The sequence below is a fragment of the Falco rusticolus genome, chromosome 3 (assembly GCF_015220075.1).
Source record: "Falco rusticolus isolate bFalRus1 chromosome 3, bFalRus1.pri, whole genome shotgun sequence".
Classification (NCBI taxonomy): Eukaryota; Metazoa; Chordata; class Aves; order Falconiformes; family Falconidae; genus Falco; species Falco rusticolus.
The window spans coordinates 41,774,614-41,794,306 of record NC_051189.1 but is presented as its reverse complement, the minus strand read 5'-3'; the positions used below and the strand labels follow the sequence as shown (position 1 = coordinate 41,794,306).

The 19,693-nt window shown below is 38.2% G+C and overlaps 1 protein-coding gene across 1 annotated transcript in view; it reads left to right on the top strand.

The window, feature by feature from the left end:
* The window catches only part of PREX2 (phosphatidylinositol-3,4,5-trisphosphate dependent Rac exchange factor 2), a 182,255-nt gene that overhangs the window by 138,731 nt on the left and 23,831 nt on the right, over positions 1 to 19,693 (top strand). Inside the window, exons 36-38 of the mRNA XM_037380618.1 lie at positions 84 to 198; positions 13,600 to 13,666; positions 15,505 to 15,695. Coding sequence (XP_037236515.1) covers positions 84 to 198; positions 13,600 to 13,666; positions 15,505 to 15,695 — 373 coding nt within the window. The remainder of the gene's footprint in view (positions 1 to 83; positions 199 to 13,599; positions 13,667 to 15,504; positions 15,696 to 19,693) is intronic.

Genomic DNA, 19,693 nt, shown 5'->3' with positions numbered 1-19,693 from the left:
TGCGAACAAAGCTACGAAGAAGGTGAATGCTAAATATTTAATACTGATTTTTTTCTTCTACATTCTCCTTTCTCTTTTCACAGCATTGGAGAGCATGGAAGGATATTATTACAGAGACAGTGTATCAGTAGAAGAATTTCAAGCTCAGATTAATGCAGCCTCACTAGAAAAAGTCAAGCAGTATAACCAGAAACTACGGTGGGTAATAAACCAACATTCCTGAGATTGGTTTACCAAGTTCGGCTTCTCAGTTCAGTTTCTATGACACATCTTTAAACTTAAGTGTGTTGTATGGTGGGGTTTTTTTGGTGCATGATTGAATAAGTTCCAAGACTCATGGTTCTGACTTTTTAATTTCTGCACTGTTAAGTTACTTGTTAAAAATTTGTTTCGCCGTGAAAGCTATAGCTGTAGTTGCCTCCAGGTTGTTGGACTAACGCATATAGAAAAGGAAATATCTACGTGATCACAAATGGAGTATGAATACTGCTAAACATTATGATCTGATTTTGCAGACCGTATTTATCTAATTTCTACAGAATAGGACTTAAAAATAGTGTTGTTTCCTCAAAGCTATGCATCTTCCTCCCCGCTCCCCCTCATACTAACGGGAATATAAACATATTTGGATACTTGCATCAGCTTCAGGTACGAGTTACAGAGTGCATACTTGCCAGTATAAGAAAAATTATGCAGCTGTGTATTTCAGTAACTATTTCTTTAAGAATTTGCACATAAAACCAGAATTTCTGGTATACAAAATAACCTGTTAGTTGTGAAGTAAAATAATAAAGATATGTACATAGACCATTTGCATCTCACTGTATTGGTGAAAAACGCCTGTTTGAGTACTCTTATTTGCATGAGTAGAAGAAAAGGAGCACAAAAGACTGCAGTAAAATCACATCTGTTAATTTCTGAAATTCCTGAATCAGATGGAAACACTATCATTTCACTAGAACTGTTAGGCAGCTTTTAAAAGCAGCAGAGAATAGGTCTTAAAAGAAGTTAAGGACAGTGCAGAAGAGGAAAGAGGATAAATGAGAGTCTCTCCAATTCCTTCACCTCTTGGCCCAGTCCTGTCTTTGGAAGGTTTTGTTCATGATCTTGCAAAAGTATTTCTCTAATGTGTTAACAGAGCAGTGGACTTTCTAGATTCTGTTTTAATCTAAGCAGTACTATTTAGCAAAAATGATTTTAAATCTGTTTGCATTCAGTGAGTACTGTATATTTCATTTATTTGTGACATCTGTGTCAGTGCACTTCTATGTTAATGACAAAGATAGTATTTGTTTTCCACCTTCTTGTATTAGAACTTCCAATGGGGGGGCGGGGGGGGGCGGGGAAAGTTTCCTCCTGAGTATTTAGTTGACAAGGCTTATGTTATAAATCAGTTTTACAGAAAGCTTTGGTCATACCAGTATTTGGCCTAGATGAAGTCAGTTACTGTTGGAAAGAAATTTCTATCAGTTGGACAAGGCAAGACTTTTTGTGCAGTTTTTTCTATGAATAGGCCCAATTTAGCCCCCATGAAAATCCTTAAAAGAAATTCTTCCTGACTTTATGCTGTAGTGTTCCCTGACCTTGCTTACCTCATGTGTTAGGACCTCCATTCGTGCTGTGGCTCAAATGAGGTACATTCCTCTTACGGTGGTGTTACTCACAGTTCTGATCAGTTGCTAACCTCCAAGGCCTACTTTTGCAAGAAGTTACTATGAAAAAGTTAGCATTCAAAAAATTACCGTGGGTAGCTGTGTCTAGTCACAATAATAGGAAAACTGGTGGGTTTTTTTTCTAGCCATCTAATGCCCAATGAGAATGTTCAGTAATTGATTTTTTTGGTTTGCTTTCTGGTAAACTCTACTCATTTCTCAAATGAGGCACAAACAGCTTCAGGAATTCACTGACATAATGTGAAGAAGGAAAACAGAAAAGCAGATGCTTCGTTCTTGTTCTGCCATTTGCTAGCCTGTGTAGGTGTTTGGCCAGAGAATCTAATAACGTAACTACAGCAGCAAAAGATATTAACATTTGGATAATTGCTCTAAAGGACAAAGAAGTGGAATTGAATATTCCCTGGAAACATACTCAAGTGCAATAATACTCTCTTAAACTCTTCACATGGAGGAAATCCTCTGTGCAGAACCACCTAATCGGTAATAAAATAAGTCATTCAAGGCACAATCCATAAACCATTCTTTCTCCATAGAAAAGGAATGCATTGCTTGCTTGTGAAATGAACTTCTTGTAGTCTTTCCATTGGTACAGCAGCAGAAGGCAAATGGGAGCAACAGCAAAGGAAAAAGTAATGGGAACAGAGGGTGGGAACTAGTGGGAATGAAACCACTGGTTGGCAGTGAGACTACAACTGAGCCATCTATTGATGAGAACTCTTGAGACAAGTTCAGCTTCTCTTATTCCTCACACATTTAAATAATAATGCTCTAATGATGTGAAACAGATGAGACCACTTTGTTGTGTATGGTCCCACTTACAAACACAGATGTTGGCCTTACTGGGGATGTACTCAAGCAGGACAGCAAAATTAAAAATGAGTAGTACCTTTGCTCAGCTACTTCTAAATTTCTTGTGGTAACATCTTGTTAGTTTGAGTATAGAAAATTTTTAAGGCATGTAGTGTCTTTTGGGTGACATCTGATACTGATGTGTGCATTAAAAAGAATTAATTTGCAAATTATTTATCTGAATGAATAAAAAGATCCATTTTTTCTGGTACCTAAAGGGAGCCTACAAGAAAGCTGGAGAGGGACTTCTTACAAGGGCATGTAGCAATAGGACAAGGGCTAGTGGCTTTAAACTGAAAGAGCGTAGGTTTGGATTAGATATTAGGAATAAATTCTTTACGGTGAGGGTGGTGAGACACTGGAACATGTTGCCCAGAGAAGCTGTGGATGCCCCATCCCTGGAAGTGTTCAAGGCCAGATTGGATGTGGCTTTGAGCAACCTGGTCTGGTGGAAGGTTTTCCTGCCCATGGCAAGGAGATTGGAATTAGATGAACTTTAAGGTCCCTTCCAACCCAAACCATTCTATGATACATTAATAAATTTTTACTGGATTTCAGGAAGGATAACTTTTATCCATAATATAAAGTCATAAAGTCACGAAGCTGAATCCTTGATTTTATTGCAAAATTCATTTGTAACTGTGGAACTGTGACCAGCTTTTTCACAGTATCAGAAGTGATACAATAAATCCAGGTGCAAAATTGTCCTCTTTGACACTGATTTGAGCATCATAAGAACTTCTGTCTTTCATGGTTCTTGCTTTGGGGCTTTTGCAAATACTACCTCAACTATGAAATAGTAATGATAAGATTATCATTTTTATGAGAATGCATGAAAGACATTTGAAGATTGATTATAGAATTTCATGCTTATGTGGAATGGAAAGAATGTCCCTCTATCTTCTGTAATATGCTTAACCCTAGCTATTTTAATCTAATTAATAATATAAGGGAACTTTTATTATGTGGCCAGCTAAAGTGGAGTTTTTCTACAATTTCTGAGGCAACACCCCCTACCCCAGCAGTATGTAGGATGTCCTTTATCAGAAAAAAAAAAGTCAGTTTAAAAAAACCCAAGCAATTCTTAGTTTATTAGATTTCTGAAACTGCTGTGAAATCTTCAGCAACTGGCCCACAATTATTCTTAATTATGCTGGATTTCTTTTTCACAGTCAGATTACACTTATTTTTATAGTTAACCAGTTCTGTTTCTCTGACACTGATAAGGAAAAGAAATTTATGCTCAAATTCAGTTTGCAAGTTGAGCTGGTGCTAGTAGTTGCCAGCAATATAAATTTAACTTCATCAAATTGTTTGCTAAAGAGAAACATGCAGTACAGCTAAGTGAAAGTAATTAGGTCAGCAAAGGTTTTAAAGATCTTTATTACTATGTGTTTGATAGCTCAGCAGTTGTCTTCTAATTCAGAAGAGGACCAGAAAGAACTTGTGTGTCTCACCTGTACAGGGGCTGATGTTAAGTGAGCCCCTTCTGTATTCTTCTGCCTCCTCCCACTTTTCCCTCATCTTCCTCCTTTGGTACTCCTTGCTGTTCAAATAGGCTCTTTCCGTTCTGAATCAGTCCTTTTGCTTTTACAGATACCAGAGACCATTTTGCTTCAGCAGCACAGGGCACAATGGTGTTTGAATCCGTATCTACTACAAATGCTGATAGCAATACCGAAAACTCACAAATGCAATGTATTTACTTGGACTGCTTGGTTGATTTAAGTATTCTCTTGCAGATTGTGAGCAATGTAATTGTAAAAGCACGAGGGTAAACTTTTAATTGTCATTTGTGAAGCATTACTGCTTGAAGAATTACTTAGTTACAATACAGTCTGTCCTTTGAATATAATTTTTATATTTGGGAAAGGTCTCTTTCCTGCAGAGTGAGATTCAGTATGGTAGTTATTACTACATTGCATGGAAATAAATCTTATCGTTGTTACTGCGACCAAAAGATTGGTTGCAATGCAGACTCGTTGGAAGCTGGGACAGACCTGACAGACAGGTTAGCTAAATGGCCATAACTCAGCCAGTCCTTGGACTAAGTAAGATAAAACGTTTAATGGGATATGAGAACAGTTTTAATCCTCAGAGAAATTGGGTTTTGGATTAGCTTCCTGCAAAAATTAACCCATCTTTTTAAAATGGACTTCGATGAGTGTAGGAATGACAACTTCTCTAATGTTGGTCCAAGTTAGCAGAGGTTTGGACTTGATGGCCCAGAATGGGACTTTCCATCTACAGTAGTAAGAAAGCTTGCTTTTCCAGTCTTCCCTTCTCTGCGAGTATTTGACATTTTATTAGATTAGTCTTTTTTCTTTCTCTTTCTCCCCCCCCCCCCCCCCCCCCCCCCCCCCGCCCCGGTGTCTGTGAACTCTCTTTCTGGGGAAAAAAATGGGGTCCTTCCTATGACATTCTATTAAAATGCAATTTTCTACAGGTGCTCCTGGTTAGCTTCTTAATCAAAAAAGTCCAAGCACATCTGCTCTGTAGTGTTTTTTTCCTGGATATGTCTGTGCATATGAGGGATGTATCTCAAAGGCAGAGAGGATATTTAGGGCACAGATCATTCAGTGGGGTGCAGGGCTGTGGATCTACCAAATATGCTTCCAGCTTCTGGGTCTCTGCAGTATGCTTTGCTGCACATTGTTGAGTGCAAAAGCAAACTATGGTGCCTAAAACTGGATATCAGTATACCTGTTTGGATTCCAAAACTGTCTATGCAACAATTTTTAGCTGATGAAAAATTAGAGAAATCACTGGCTTTTAGATTCATAAGCATTTCCAATGCCTTTTCAGCATCTATGCTTGCATATAGGCATCTAAAAAGCTTCAACATTTGGTTCCTGATGTTATGGTTGCTTGGATTTGGAATATTCAGAGTGAAATATGCAAAATAATAGATGAAGGTGAGATTAGGAGAGCTCTACTTTCCCATAACTTCTTCTATCCCCAGCGTGGCACTTTCTTGTGACACCCCTGACTGTATGATGACCCAGTTCTGCACTCCAAAGATAGGATCATGCTGTGGGAAAGACAGCTGAGGTTTTCTGTCCATCCCCACCACTGGTGTGGGTGTTAATTACCACTGTATAGTAATTAACTTGCCTGTGCATCAATAGACAAAGAAGGTCTGGAAAAAGTGTTCCTTCCAGCCTGCCATTCTGTGTGATTTGAAACTATTCTTTGAAGTCAGCTGTGTCCAAGGCTATTGCCAGCTTCTTTTGTAGCCTGTTGTACAGCCATAATAAAAGAAAAATTAAAGCAAGTATTAAAGGGAAAAGGCTATTTTTTTGGTGGGATTTTTCCGCTATGTTGCTGCTTTCTTGGATATAATTTTAGGAGGTAAATGCAAGTCTGTTATGCTAAGGAAGCAATTATAATCAGTGAATCTAATGACAAATGATTTAGCTAACTACCCTCATTACATTGAACATCTGATTATGTGGAATGTAATATTTGTCATTTTAAAGTGTTTCATTTACAATGTAACTTCAAACAGTTTCTGTGTCTGAAGCCTCCTGTATTTATTTTATGGCATAAGTAGCCCTCCACAGAATGATAGCAAACTTAATTCTTCATTCAGGGATGTTATAATCCATGAGGTTTTCATGTTGTTGGGTTTTCTTGTTTCTTTTAATTTTTAAAAAGACAAGAAAAGGAAACTATTTCTGCCCCTAGAATTTATGCAAGCATGGAACAAAATCTGTCTGAGGAATAGAACCTCTTTTTTATTTATACACACACGTATACATGCACAGCAGCCTTTCAGGCTGCAGGCTTCTTGGCAGGCTGATGTTTTCTGTATCCTGTATAATTTAGTCAAGGCAGAAAATACATGTGATGGCATCATGGCTTCAGGCTGAACTAAAATTCTCTAGTAGTTGCTTTGGTATAAGTGAGATACAATGACACAAAGGACAGATCCACTTAGAGATAGTTAATTACTATGAAAGAAATAGCTTGTCTGTCTCTGGAACAAACTGATGGGTCCTCAAGGCAATACCTGTGTTATCACAAAGACCGGATCATATATCAATTCTTGTAATAAATGCATTAAAAGCTACCTTCAAACTGGCAGATTCCTTCCCCCATTGTTTCCAGTGCCAAGCTTTTCCAAACCAAATTGCTCATGTGGTTAAGAAGCTTATGTTGTCTGTCCTTATGCCGCTGTTGTCCTGTGATTTTAGTCTTACTCTCCTTTCCCTCGTGTCTGTCCACTTCAGTGAGCAACATGTTAATGAGCAACATGAACAGTTTTTGTCATTGCCGTCAGATTCAGAAAAGAGTAACCTGAGGAGAGTTACAGGCTGTGGAGAGTGATTCTGTGAAAATATTTTTTTTTGGTGCAGTGGAACATTTGTAAAGCAGTGAAAAACTGTTTTCCTATTTTCAATACTAGGTATTTGATACATTGTTTTGTGTTTAAAAAAAGCAACAGTAAAACTGGACTGCAGTGCTACATACACAAATTTATCATGTAGGTTTTATTACTATAAAAATTGGAAATCTAGTGACTTTTATATTTTTAAGATGCGGTTCCAAATGAACTAGATACTCATGGCTGAACTCTCTCTAAATGCAAAATCTGTATGAAGGAGAGATTGAAAATTAAGTATTTACTCTGAAGGACATAACAAGGAAATAATAGCTAAATTTGTCTCCTGATGAACATAATGGGAAGCATTTTAGGTAGAACAGAAATTAAGATTCATTGCATCTAACTGAAGCAAGGCCAGAGAGATAATAGAGAGATCCTGGATAAAGTAAATTAAATTTGTCTATCTGGTCTAAAAGATACTGCCAGGTGTTCTGAATTTAGTTTTGGGGTATTTTTTTTCTTCTCTTCCAGTGCTATGCTCTTTCTGTGAGTGTAAATTCATTCTTTCTTGAAGCTTTTGACAGAGCACAATCAGTATTCATTATAGTAGTGTTCCGAAATTGAAATTTGTGTGTCTTGATAGATTATATATGCTGAGTCTTTGCTCAGCGAGGTGGACATCTTGTTCATTCTGCTTGCTTTATCCTTTGCAAACACAGAGAACACGTATCCACAGTGATCAGAGGTGGAGCCTTTTCTTTCGCTTCTGGTCACTGATAGGAATCCAGCCCAAGCCTGCAGCTTGTACAGCTTGTAGCTGTAGTAGAAACTCTGACCACACAGTGATTTTTTGGCATGTTGTATTTTTTTAACAGTGTATTCCATGTCTGGAATATCAGGAGCCAAAAAGGAGACATCTACTGTCTGAAAGGCAAATGTGGAAGCAATTAGTACTAATGCATTCAGTGTGGATTTGGCTGTTTGGATAGCGATGGGAGAAGCTGGAAGGTGGCTGTAACTGATCTGTGGCCCAAGAACTTCCCTTTCACATCACAAGTGGGATTGTTTCAAGTGATCTTGGAAGTAGTTAGAAATGCTGGAGACTAGATTCCTGGAAAATAGGAGTTAAAATATAGCATGTAAAAAGTGGGCAGTACATAGAGCAAACGGTATTTTTTTCCATGTTTTGTCATCCATGACTTTCTGTCTTCGTATTTCTGTGCTCCCATTTCAATGATTCCTTGCTTGTCTGTTTATAAAGGCTTGAGAGTAGGACTGTGATGTGCCTGCTGGGCTGCTCCTTTGCAACCATCCTTCTCTGTTTGCACCTCAGATACTTGTACTCACCCTAACACCAAGTCCTCAAAACGCCCTCTTCACAAACTGGAGAGAATTTAAATTGCTGGGAGACCAGTAGTTTAGCCAGGTGCTGCAAGCTTGCAAGGAAATGAGGAGCACTATGAAGAATCATCCCCTCTGTCTAAGAGTCCAGTTTCTTAGGAATTTGGTTTTCAAGGGTTGAAAGTCTGTGTCCCAACCATGCTCCTAGTCTACTCCGGTAAAGCAAACACTTGCCAAGAAGGCTGTTAAGTTTCATTTCTTGAAATTTTCTTAGCACCCCTATACTTGTAGGTATTTTTGTGCATAACTAAATTGAATTATTTTCCTCTTTTCTCTGTGTATTTTGCTTGTTTCACCTTACAGTCACATCCTCCTCCCAATAGACTGCACTGTTTCCCATGGTTCTGTTTGCTTAGACTGACAAAAGCTGGTTTGTCTCTTTGTGCCTGGAGTAAGCCAGGAATCATAGAATCGTTTAGGTTGGAAAAGACCCTGAAGATCATCAAGTCCAGCTGTTAACCCAGCACTGCCAAGTCCACCACTGAACCATGTCCCTAAACACCACATCTGCACATCTTCTAAATACCTCCAGGGATGGTGACTCAACCACATCCCTGGGCAGCCTGTTCCAGTGCTTGACAACCCTTTTGGTGAAGAATTTTTCCCAATATCCAATCTAAAACTCCCCTGGTACAACTTGAGGCCATTCCTATTACTTATTACTTAGGAGAAGACACTGACACCCACCTTGCTGCAACCACCTTTCAGGCAGTGGTAGAGAGCAAGAAGGTCTCCCCTGAGCCCCCTTTTCTCCAGGCCAAACACCCCCAGTTCCCCCAGCCGCTCCTCATAAGCCTTGTGCTCCAGCCCCTCCACCAGCTTCGCTGCCCGTCTCTGGACACGCTCCAGTACCTCAATGCCTCTTCTGCAGTGAGGGCCCAAACCTGAACACAGTATTTGAGATGTGGCCTCACCAGTGCCAAAGGAAGGGTTTACTGAGTTGCTTACATGTGAAATATGAATTACCTGTGGTAAGTTCAGAGCTACATGGTGTTAAAATTTTCTGTTCTGCACTTCAGTTTGCATAGTAGTTGTGAAAGGTCAGAATATTGCTATGTCTGCCCTTTGAGAATTTGAAATTGTGATAATGTCATGAAGGTTTTCTTTTGCTATAATTAAACCTTTTTCTAACTAGTAATGACCCTGTATGTGGGATTGTACCACTGACATAGATGTTAGGGCACATTATTTAAAATCACTAGGTCTTAGTATGGGCTGAGAGGGTAATTGTACTTGGTAATTTATCATTTATTGAGACTTACCATTTAGTAGAAGGAACATGTAAAACACTTTTAGATTTGTTTGCTGTGACGGCAAATAGTTTTCTGCAATGGATACTTTGTACTACAGAAACAATTGAATATATATATATATAAATATATATTTCTAAATGTCTGTTTATACATATATATCATATGCATACTATCCACATGCTCACCTATATAGTTAACCAGATGGCAGAATGCAGAACTGTTATTAAAGCAGTACAGAAGTATATGTGCATATATATACAAATGTTCAGAGATATTCTTTATCTATGCCATAAATACATGCTTTGTAGTTTGTAGTTTGAGCTGAGGAAAAGAATTAGGGACAGTAATTCTAACACTTCCTGACTCTGAACCTCTGTACTGATGTATCTTTTGCCATGTTGCTGACCATGCTTATCTACAGGATCTTGAATGTCTTGTGACATGGGCTTGAAAATCAAGTAGAATTAAAATATATTTCCATCTTTCTATTGAAGACAGTATGAATTTATTGAAATATATGCCACAGTGATAAAAATATAAAAGACTAAATTCTTCTCTACTATAACATCAGAGCAAAACCTTTCTAGAGCAGGACCCACAACTTGCTTTTATTTAATGCCATAACCCAGTTACCTGCACTGCCCCCTCTTTCCCACTCCGATAATTTCTTCACTATCCTTGTGTTTTGAAGAGGAGATGGTCAACATCTAGGATAACCCTGTGGGCTTCCTGGAACAACCAATGGAGAGTAAGACTAGAAACCTGGCTTTCCTTGAATTATTTGCATGTACAAAGTTACTCAGGAATGTGTGTCTCTGCAGTTTTGCAGCCTCTGTAGAGTTCAATTTTCAGTATTTCAAATGTCCAGGATTTTATGTGACCAGGTCAGTTTTAGAGGGTACCCTGTAAAATGCTTCACTAAGAAAACATCAATATTTCTGCATCTCCTTTGTACTCAAATTCTGGGAAAACATCTTGGGAAAGCATTCATCTTATGACAGATTTTTCTTTTTGAACCCTGAGATGTTTGTTACCTCATGCCAGTGTAAGTTTTCCCTGAGATACTTGTTCCTTTATTTGACATTGTTACATAGGCTATGTCTTACAAAAGTGGAACACAGCAATAATCCCCCATAGTTTTAATGCCTATTGGATTTTCTACCTTTTTTTAAAGAAAGGCTTTTCTGCTACAGCTTAGGGAAATTGTAAGGCTTATAGAAGCAAAACTAGCATCACATTTGCAGACAAAGAACTATGATTTCATTCTTGTTCATTTCAAATGGATTAGAAAATATTGTCCAAATTGGGCCCCATGCCAGGATTGCCATTAACTTTTCCCATAAAAAATGATTAAGGACCTTAACAAGCATTTAGTAATTAAGTGAAGTGCTTTGGAAATTTATATGCTGTCCACAGTTTGTCATGTTCTGTAAAATACTGAAGACATTTTTTATGAAAAGCAATAAAAATAAAGCACTTGAGAAACATCTGGGAGTGTTATCTGATTGGGGGGAATAGTTTCATTTGTAATAGGGTACCGTGATATTTAAAATTAATGTTGTGCATAGTTGATTTTTGTTTGTTTTTTAGGTTAATGAATAATTGACTGAATTAATGGAGTAATTCCTATAATTGTATATCCCATTCTAGTGTCCGTGTTGCTTCATTTTGTACTCCGAGTTGATTATTTTCCATGTACTCCATTAATGTGTGTACTGTTCTATATTTGGTTTCTGGTTTCATTTAATGCAGCTGAATTTGCTGAATAACAGTCCAAAGAGAATGGGAGTGCTGAACAGATTCTGAATGAATCAGATTTTCCTGTGGCATGGCAGGAAAAAACAGTATAGGCTTTCAGTCTGATAATGTTCGGTGGATGGCAGAGTGATGCTTTGTTTTTTAGCTTTCCTAGCAAAGAAAAAGGTTGGTCTGTTGCTGCTGAGGTAGCTTTTATGTTCTGTGGCCACTCAAAGTGATTTATGAGTAATTTTCTCTGCAAACCTCTTTTCCTTCCAATACTCCCCAGCTTCCTTTGACACAGAGTACATTCGGGATCATGCAACAGGCTTAATGGAATAACAGAACTAGATTAGCTTTGTTGTGCTTTCAGAGGGGATTAATTCAAACCTTAAATTTGGGAGAAGATGCTTTTCAAAACTGCAAAAGTAGGACAAACAAAATAGACTAGAATTAAAGGTGGCTGGATTTTTTTATCAGCTCAGTTATTCCAGATTATTGAAGAATAAAAGGTTATTCAAATCTGCAGGCTGCACCTCTACCCTGCAAGTATGTAACAATTTGAATAATTTCTCTGAGGAATAAAACCATAAAACGGTGGGGAGAGTGATTTTTAACCATGCATGTTATATGAATCAGTGTTTTAATGACTGGAGAATCCAGGTGATCCTGTCATTTGAGAGTTAGGATGCAAAGATGCATTCTTTTCAGTGTTTATTTTCATATTTTATTGCAAGTGAAATTTGGTTACCACATAGTTCCAGCCTGGGTCATGGGTCAGCTGTGACCTTTAGTCAGGTCTGTTCCTTGTGCACAGGCAGTGAAGCTGCATCATAGTGATACCCTGAGGTTTCCACTGGAGAATCTGTTTGGTTTTATTTTTTCCTACGCATTCCATAGTTCAGTGTGGTTTTTCTTGGTGTGTTTTATTTTAACCTTGGACAGTATTGCTGCAGTGGTAGCTGTTGCCTGGTTCTCACTGGATGCCTCATCCAGGCAGAGAAGCCTACAAGGTGTTTCTATTTTCAGCTGCCCCAGCAGGTTTCAGGAGCTTTTCTACCAGCAGGATGAGTTTTGTGATCAGAGAATCACAGGATGGTTTGGGTTGGAATGGGCCTTTAAAGATCATCTGGTCCAACCCCCCTGTCATGGGCAGGAATAGTATTTTTTTTTTTTTTAAGCAGTGCTGCAGAGGCAGAGAAACTGTGATCTTATCCTGGAGATATGCAGGATATTTCCTCTGCCTATGAGACATTTTAATGATCGTTTATCTTTGGTGAGCAATTTGCTTGTAAAGTAGAAAGAAAAAAAATACTCCTCTAGTATTCCTGAGTTGAAGGACACAGAAGAGCTCTGTGCTTCCTGTGCTAAAGTTCTTCCTTTCTGGTGTTAAGTAACAAGTCTTCCTGTTTTAGGAGAGAAGGATAGTATGGAAGCCCTCTGTACAAAATATCAGTCTCCTTTATGCCACACAGAAATTAGCCAGCCTTTGTCTTTTAAAACAGTGCATGTTGCATTTACCCATTTTATAGAAACCTTTTCTGGTACTATTCACTGATAAATGAAAGATTATAGAAGGAACTGGAAGAAAGTGGGTTGATGAGCTTTAGTACATAATAGATAAATCTGATACAGTAAATATGCTTTCTCTATCGTGTTTCTGTTCTGCAAGTAAATAAGTAAATAACGGTTTTCTTTGATTTTTCCTTTCATGCACTAATTTATTTTCAGTGTGCAGAAATCATAGAGAAAGGCAGTTTGTTTTTTATTTGCATGTGCATGCATGAGTGGATGTTGCAAATGCCGTTTTGCTTCTATATGCATATTTGCTCCTTGTAGGGTTTTGGGGGTTTTGTTTATACTGTGAGCTTGTATACATTTACTCTCAGTACTGTGTAACGTATTTGGGATTCTGGTTTTATATTTTTTCAGTTATATACATCTAAAATAAAAAAGCTTGTGGTGCATGAGGCTCAGGCAGTGTTCATATGCCAAGTTTCCCATAGTCACTATTAAAATCTAGACAGTTGTTACCAATCTTTTAATGGATCGCTTTGGTGAAAATCACTTTCATATCCATTTTTTCTGCTAACTAGACATTACAATTTTGCACTGTACTGTCAAAGGCCAGAGGGAAAGTTTTTGTCTCCAGAACAAAAAATGTTCCTTATTACTTTAAAAGCAAGAGTGAGAGTGCCTATTTACCCATGTACTATTCCTTGATCCTCTCAGCACTAAATTAAAAAAAAAAAAAAAAAAGAAAAAGGATGGTGTCTAAGAATAGTCACTTACATACATTTTGTTCAGGAGTTTAAACAATTAACACGTTTTTGCCTTTTTATGTTTGTTCTTTCAGGGCATTCTACCTGGACAAGTCAAACTTGCCTCCAAATTCAACATCTAAAGCGGCTTATATAGAAAAGGTAAATAAAAATGTTAAGTGCCTGATTAAACTTTGCATGTTACACACTGTTTTTTTAATCCTTTCCTGAGGCTTTCTTAATCCCATCGAAAAATTGAATTATTTAAAGCTGGGGCAGGAGGTAGGTGTGGGGGTGGGGGGCGGTGTGGGGCATGGGAAAGAGGAGCTCTTGCAGCATTTTGTCCACCTGTGTTTTAGGGGTATGTGATACCATGTGCTTCTGTATCAAAAGGTGTGGCTGGAGGGTGTCTATAATATATTTTTCACTGTGCTTTCAGAGCAATGCAGATGCTCCAGGAGTATATGGGGGTGGAAGGGTAGGGTGAGGGAGAGCAGGTGCAGTCAGAAATTCTTTGTTCTGAAAACTGGAAGTGTGGTTCCAAATTAAATACTCCTTCAGCATCCTGCTCAGAAGGCTCTCTTCTGAACCTCCTTATTTAGGCTTTCTTCAAATGCCTTCATCTGTCTTTTAAATCTCTGTGACTGAGAGATCCTAGGGGCTATGAAAATTCATTTAATGCTCTCTCCTATTGTTGGAGAGTTAATGCCCATATTGCAGCCCAGTAGGGGAAAAAAAGAATTTCCTGGGGTCTTCCCTACACTGACTTCAAGAGTGATTGAGCTACTGCAGCTTGAGAAATACACCAATCATCGGCTGAGCCCTATGACAGACTAAAATTTTATGTTGGTATCAGGCAGCATGGGTGTTAACAGACTGATAGTTCTCGTTTCTTGGTTCCATGCTGGACTGCACGGGAGGGGAGTAGGACATGTGTCTATGCCTCTCCTTCCCTGGTGAGTCAGCAACTTTCTAAGGAGTCACAGGTACAGCAGGAGACATTTAGCTGTATGTGGAGTGCTTGTTACCCCTAAACACACACACTCGCACTCACACTCTAACTCTCACACTCACTCTCACACTCACTCACTCAAATTGATTTACTTGACCTCTGTGCTTTCCAGTGAAGTAACCTTCATATGGGAGGAAGTGAGACGGCGCTTTCCCTAACTAGTTAAAACTGTCTTTAGGGAATGAATCTGTCTTCCAAAAGATTTATTCTTTGAATATTAGGAGGGGTTGTTGGAATCTTTGAGTATTGCTGAAATAAAGAGAATAGGAATTTGGAATTACGAGGTCTGAAAAACTGCTTGTGAATGTCTCCTTTACACAAAGCACCACGAGGTGATGTTTTTCATTGCTAGACCACTCGAAGGTTCTTTCGCTGAGAGCAGCCTTCCACTTGAAACTGCCTTCTTTACTACTAAGTGCATCATTTATTTTCTGTACAGTAATGCTGAGGTTATTTTAAATCCTGCTACAAAGTTAACTGTTCTTGTTTTGTAATATGTTTTTGTCACTCCTGTTCATTTTTAATTTTCCATGTTATTAGTCAAGATTAGGAACTAGACATTTGCATAAATAAAGGACAGTGTTGTTTTAATTATAAGCTGATTTTCTCAGTGAGTCGGTCAACTAGTCTTGGCATCCCTCCTGTATATGTGTACAGTTGTAGGTTGCCTCTTCATGGCCTCCCTTTGCCAATACCATTAATGGAAATGGCACTGTTGGGTATGTTCAGTCTATTGAAGTGAAGAACACTTCTGTAGGCAAGACTGGGAATGAAACAGTGATGGTAAAAATTGAAAAATTTGAAAACGTTGTCATAGGTCGTGGAGCAGAAGACTGTGTGCTCTGTATTTATGTTATGGAATTTGGCTTTGGCTTTCTGTGCCAGCCCTGCTGTTGCATCTGCATCTGTGATGACCTGCTCTAGAAGAGCATTTCATGTGCTTTCAATAGCAAATATTTAAATATCTCTCTCCCTTCCTGTCTTGCAGCTGATGAGGCCTCTCAATTGCTTGGATGAACTTTACCGACTCATAGGGTCCTTTATCCGATCCAAGCGCACTGCTGCCTGTGCTTACACTGCATGCAGTGCTTCTGGAGTTGGATTGCTTTCAGTGTCATCTGAACTCTGTAGCAGGCTTGGAGCTTGTCACATAATTATGTGCAACAGCGGAGTTCACCGGTATGACAATTTCTTTTCCTCCTTTTGTTTCCAATAGCTATTTAGTCATTGCAGGTTGGAGAATGCTGCTTTTTATTTATAGAGAGGTCTTACACTAAATATCTAATATCTTAGACTAAATAGCTAACATACCTGAAAGATTTGTGGTGAAATTCTAGAACTGTATTTGCAGTGACTGATAGTACGATTTTGTTTTGTGCAGTTATAATGGATTGTTCCTCATTCAAGTCAGTAAAAGGCAGAAATCTTAATTGCTAAAGCAGAAAAAGGAAGGTTTCCTAGGTGAATAACACCTACTATATTAAACTCTTAATACAGGCAAGAAATGCTGAAATATTTACTTTGTATGCTAGGGGGAATTGTAGTGGAGCCCATTTCAAGGAAAAAAGTGAAACAGAAGAGAGGCATTTTTGCCAGTGTACCTTATAATAACTAGAAGCTCAGCCTGTATAACAGTTAGTGTGAGTAATACAATGTCAAAAAATTAACTGAGCTGTAATTGATGGATCTTTGTCATAAACGCTAAGAGATTTTAATAGCAAAATATATATATGATGATACACCAATAGAGCTCTCTAGTACTTCATTATATTCATCAAAGGCAGCAATATGTTTATGTTCCAGCTGAGCAGATTACAACTTTTTTGTACATTATACCAAAAAAGCACAGACCACAGTTGGAGGGGGAGAAAGACCCCAATAAACAAAAAAACAAATGTAACCAAGAATCTGATGCTGAGTATCTGCTCTTTTTATAAGAATTCCAAACTGTAGATTACAGGTTAAAAATACGCTCCTTAGTTTCTGATCCATACAAATCCTTGTTTTAGCAGACTTGGTAACCATTACATTGTTTTAGAACGAGCATTGCTTTCTCCTAATTTTAAGTAATGTCCTTTATTTAAAAGAGCTTTGAGGAAGGGGGGAGGGGGGAAAAAGGCAACATAGCTGCAATGCAGATTACCAAGCATGAAAAACAGGAAAAGCTCCATGTATAGCCAACACAATTAAGTTGTATAAAAACAGTGCTTGCCATTTCTTTTAGCAGAGATTACAACAGACTATTTGTATTACTCTCCATCAGTGATACAAGTGTATGCAACGTGCTCTATACTGTACTTGATTTTAGGCAATAACAGAAAAAAGGCTGTATTATTTAACACTAGTCACTGTATCAGATGAAGATGAAAATACTATATACTATGGACTGCCATGAAGCTGTCATTTCAGAAGACCATGAAGCTATACAGCTTGTCTCTGGCTCTTTATTTGGGTTTCAGTTTCATGTCTTATGTGATCAGAAAAGACATTGGGCTTAATATTGCCTTTTTTAAATGAAGCTGAGAAAGACTACCTCTGGGTTTTGTCATGGTCCCATGGATTACGTTCTGAACTTGCCAGCGTATTTGTGCTAAAAATTCTTCTAGTTTAAGAATAAAGTCAGAGCAACTTCAGTAGCCCCAATAAACTATTACTCCACAGTGTGTGGAGTCACAAATTATTCAGAATAATTTGATGACTGAATAAGAAGTGGTATGCTTGATTCTGAACGTGAGCTGTTCTTAGAGGAAAATAAATTATTCATCAGATTTCTGCTCAAAACTGGGGCTAATTCAAAGATGTAAGCAATTAAATGTCTACTTAAGTATATTTTAAACCCACAAAATATTAGAAAACCAATATATTGGCTTTTGAGATTATATTATGAGCAACAGGAATGGGACTTAAATGTGTTATGTGTGGGTTTCCATCTAGATGTTAAAGGATTCAAGATCAGCTATTTGTATAAAGGTGCAAAACACCTCTCTAAAGCATGACTACTTCTGCTTTACAGCAAGTCCATTTGTACTTTTGTTCTCTTTTGCATTAATACTGCCCTTGTGCTCATCTGTTCAGAGAAAGAAGCAACTCTTGGCATTATCCAGAGGCATTTTAAGATAGGCCCTCCAAGAAAAAGGGATGTGTTACTTGTGATTTTATAGGTAGTCAAAGAGATTCTGCCCTGAGTTCCAAAGAAAACTCATGTATTTAGAGACTAGAAGGGATTCTTGTGTGGGCTTTTTGTTTGTTTGTTTGTTTTTAATGGTAAATGTTGAGGAAGTTTTTTTAGCAGTTTCTGGAAGTTATTGTTGTGGATACAAACTGGGAGGATGAAGAAGTTTTTCCCTAGAATCTGAACTCATATAAAGTCACTTTGTGTGCTGTTTTCTCTTTCTGGCCTCCCTAGGCCACACCTCTACAGTCCAGCACTAAGCAGGCCCTGCTTTTTGGCATTCTGAATTGCCTTTGCCTGGATGGAAAGCTTATTTTGTCTTCAGCTAGTAGGCTTGCTGGGTGAATTTTGTTCCCAACTTTCTACTGCTAAATTCTGCTGCGATTTTGTGAACTACTCCCCTTGCTGCCCTGCAGAGTGGTCTTGCAGCACCATGAGATCCTGTGAGGGAGACAGAAGAGAGGAGTAAGATGCTGGATTTGATAGAGTCCCATAGACATAGATGATTTTGCCTGTTGCCTGCAATCTTGAAGGCTAAATTCTTCTGTTGGAATATTATTTAATCAAGGCAGATAATCTTGCAAAATAGTACTCTTTAAGTTGTAAGTTCTTCTTTAGAATTCAAGCTACCAATTTTAAGTAAGAGAGGATATTTATGCCTGGTTGTATTTAGCAGTGTATCTGGCCCTCTGTGTTCTTAGAAACTAAATGGTGTGAATGCTTGATTGTGATCAGTTGCAGAAATTCACATTTTGCTGGCCCAGACCAAGGACTCAAAGACTGTTGTTTAACATTATGCTAGGGATATTAGAGTTGAAAACTGGTATTATCTACAGGTGCTACTAAGGCAAGCAGATGGGGGAAAGATGTGAATTGTCTGTGCAAGTTCAACTTTGAAAGTAGATTTTTCCATTTACTAGTTTTGCCGGCTTAAAAATAAAGAATAATCAACTCAGAGCAAGGTTCGTCTATGCTTTATTTTTTAAAACCCTCATTTTAGCCTAATTTCTATTATTGGTCTCTAATGAGAGAGAATGTCTGTGGAAAAGTACAGGGTGCTTTGCTGATGAGCATCTTTTGTTCATCAGGAGTGGGAACTGAGAAAACCTTTAATCTGTCAGAATTTAGATATATTTAATAGACTTTAAACAAAATATATATGAACCTTCTCTTGCTCAATTTATCTGTCTCTTACTGAACTGACTGGAGAGCCCTTTCTGTGTTTTCTCAGTTTAGGTGTCGTGGATTGACAGGGGTGGGGGTGTGTGTGTCTCTGCCACCCCTCCTTCTAACCAGAAGCAAATCCCAGATAGCTTGGGAGGGAGGCGCTGGGTGGCAGTCGAATGCAGAATAGGCCAAGAACTATGAAACAGCAGCTTTGTCTGCTTTGACAGTGATTGCTGATCTCTGGATCAGCAGTGTCTTGGTTTCTGACTTCTTTGTGATCCATATTAAATTGCTTTTTACACTGCACTACGCTAAAACAGCTTGACAGAGTTCGTTTTTTCATCCCCATATCCAAGATAATGCTGGGGATTTTGAATTGCTGGTGATTGCTTTGCTTTGATTTTTATTATGACAATATGTTTACCAGTTTGTGTTAGAGCCTTCAATCCTATATCTATTTCAGACAGTAGTTCTTCTTAAATATGTTTCGATCACCAGAAGGAAAAACGGGGTAAAATAAGTCCCTTTAACCTCAGTGCCCTAAGTGACATTGAATACTGCAAACTCCCCTTGGATTATTGTAAGCAAACATGCTTTGCCTGATCAACACCAGGAACCGCTCTAAATTAGTCCAAGAAATCAATAGTTTGCCTTTCTTTTTCCTTTTATATCATCCATAATTACATTTCTGCCTGCCAGTCAGCTGTCATCCTGTAAACAATGCTCTGTTTCCTTTACTTCTATTAGTTCTGTTTGAAGCTGCAATCTCTCTGTACAAATGTAGGTGATGAAAGGCACTTTTAAATTTTATTGAATCATGATGCTAGCTCCTGCTTGA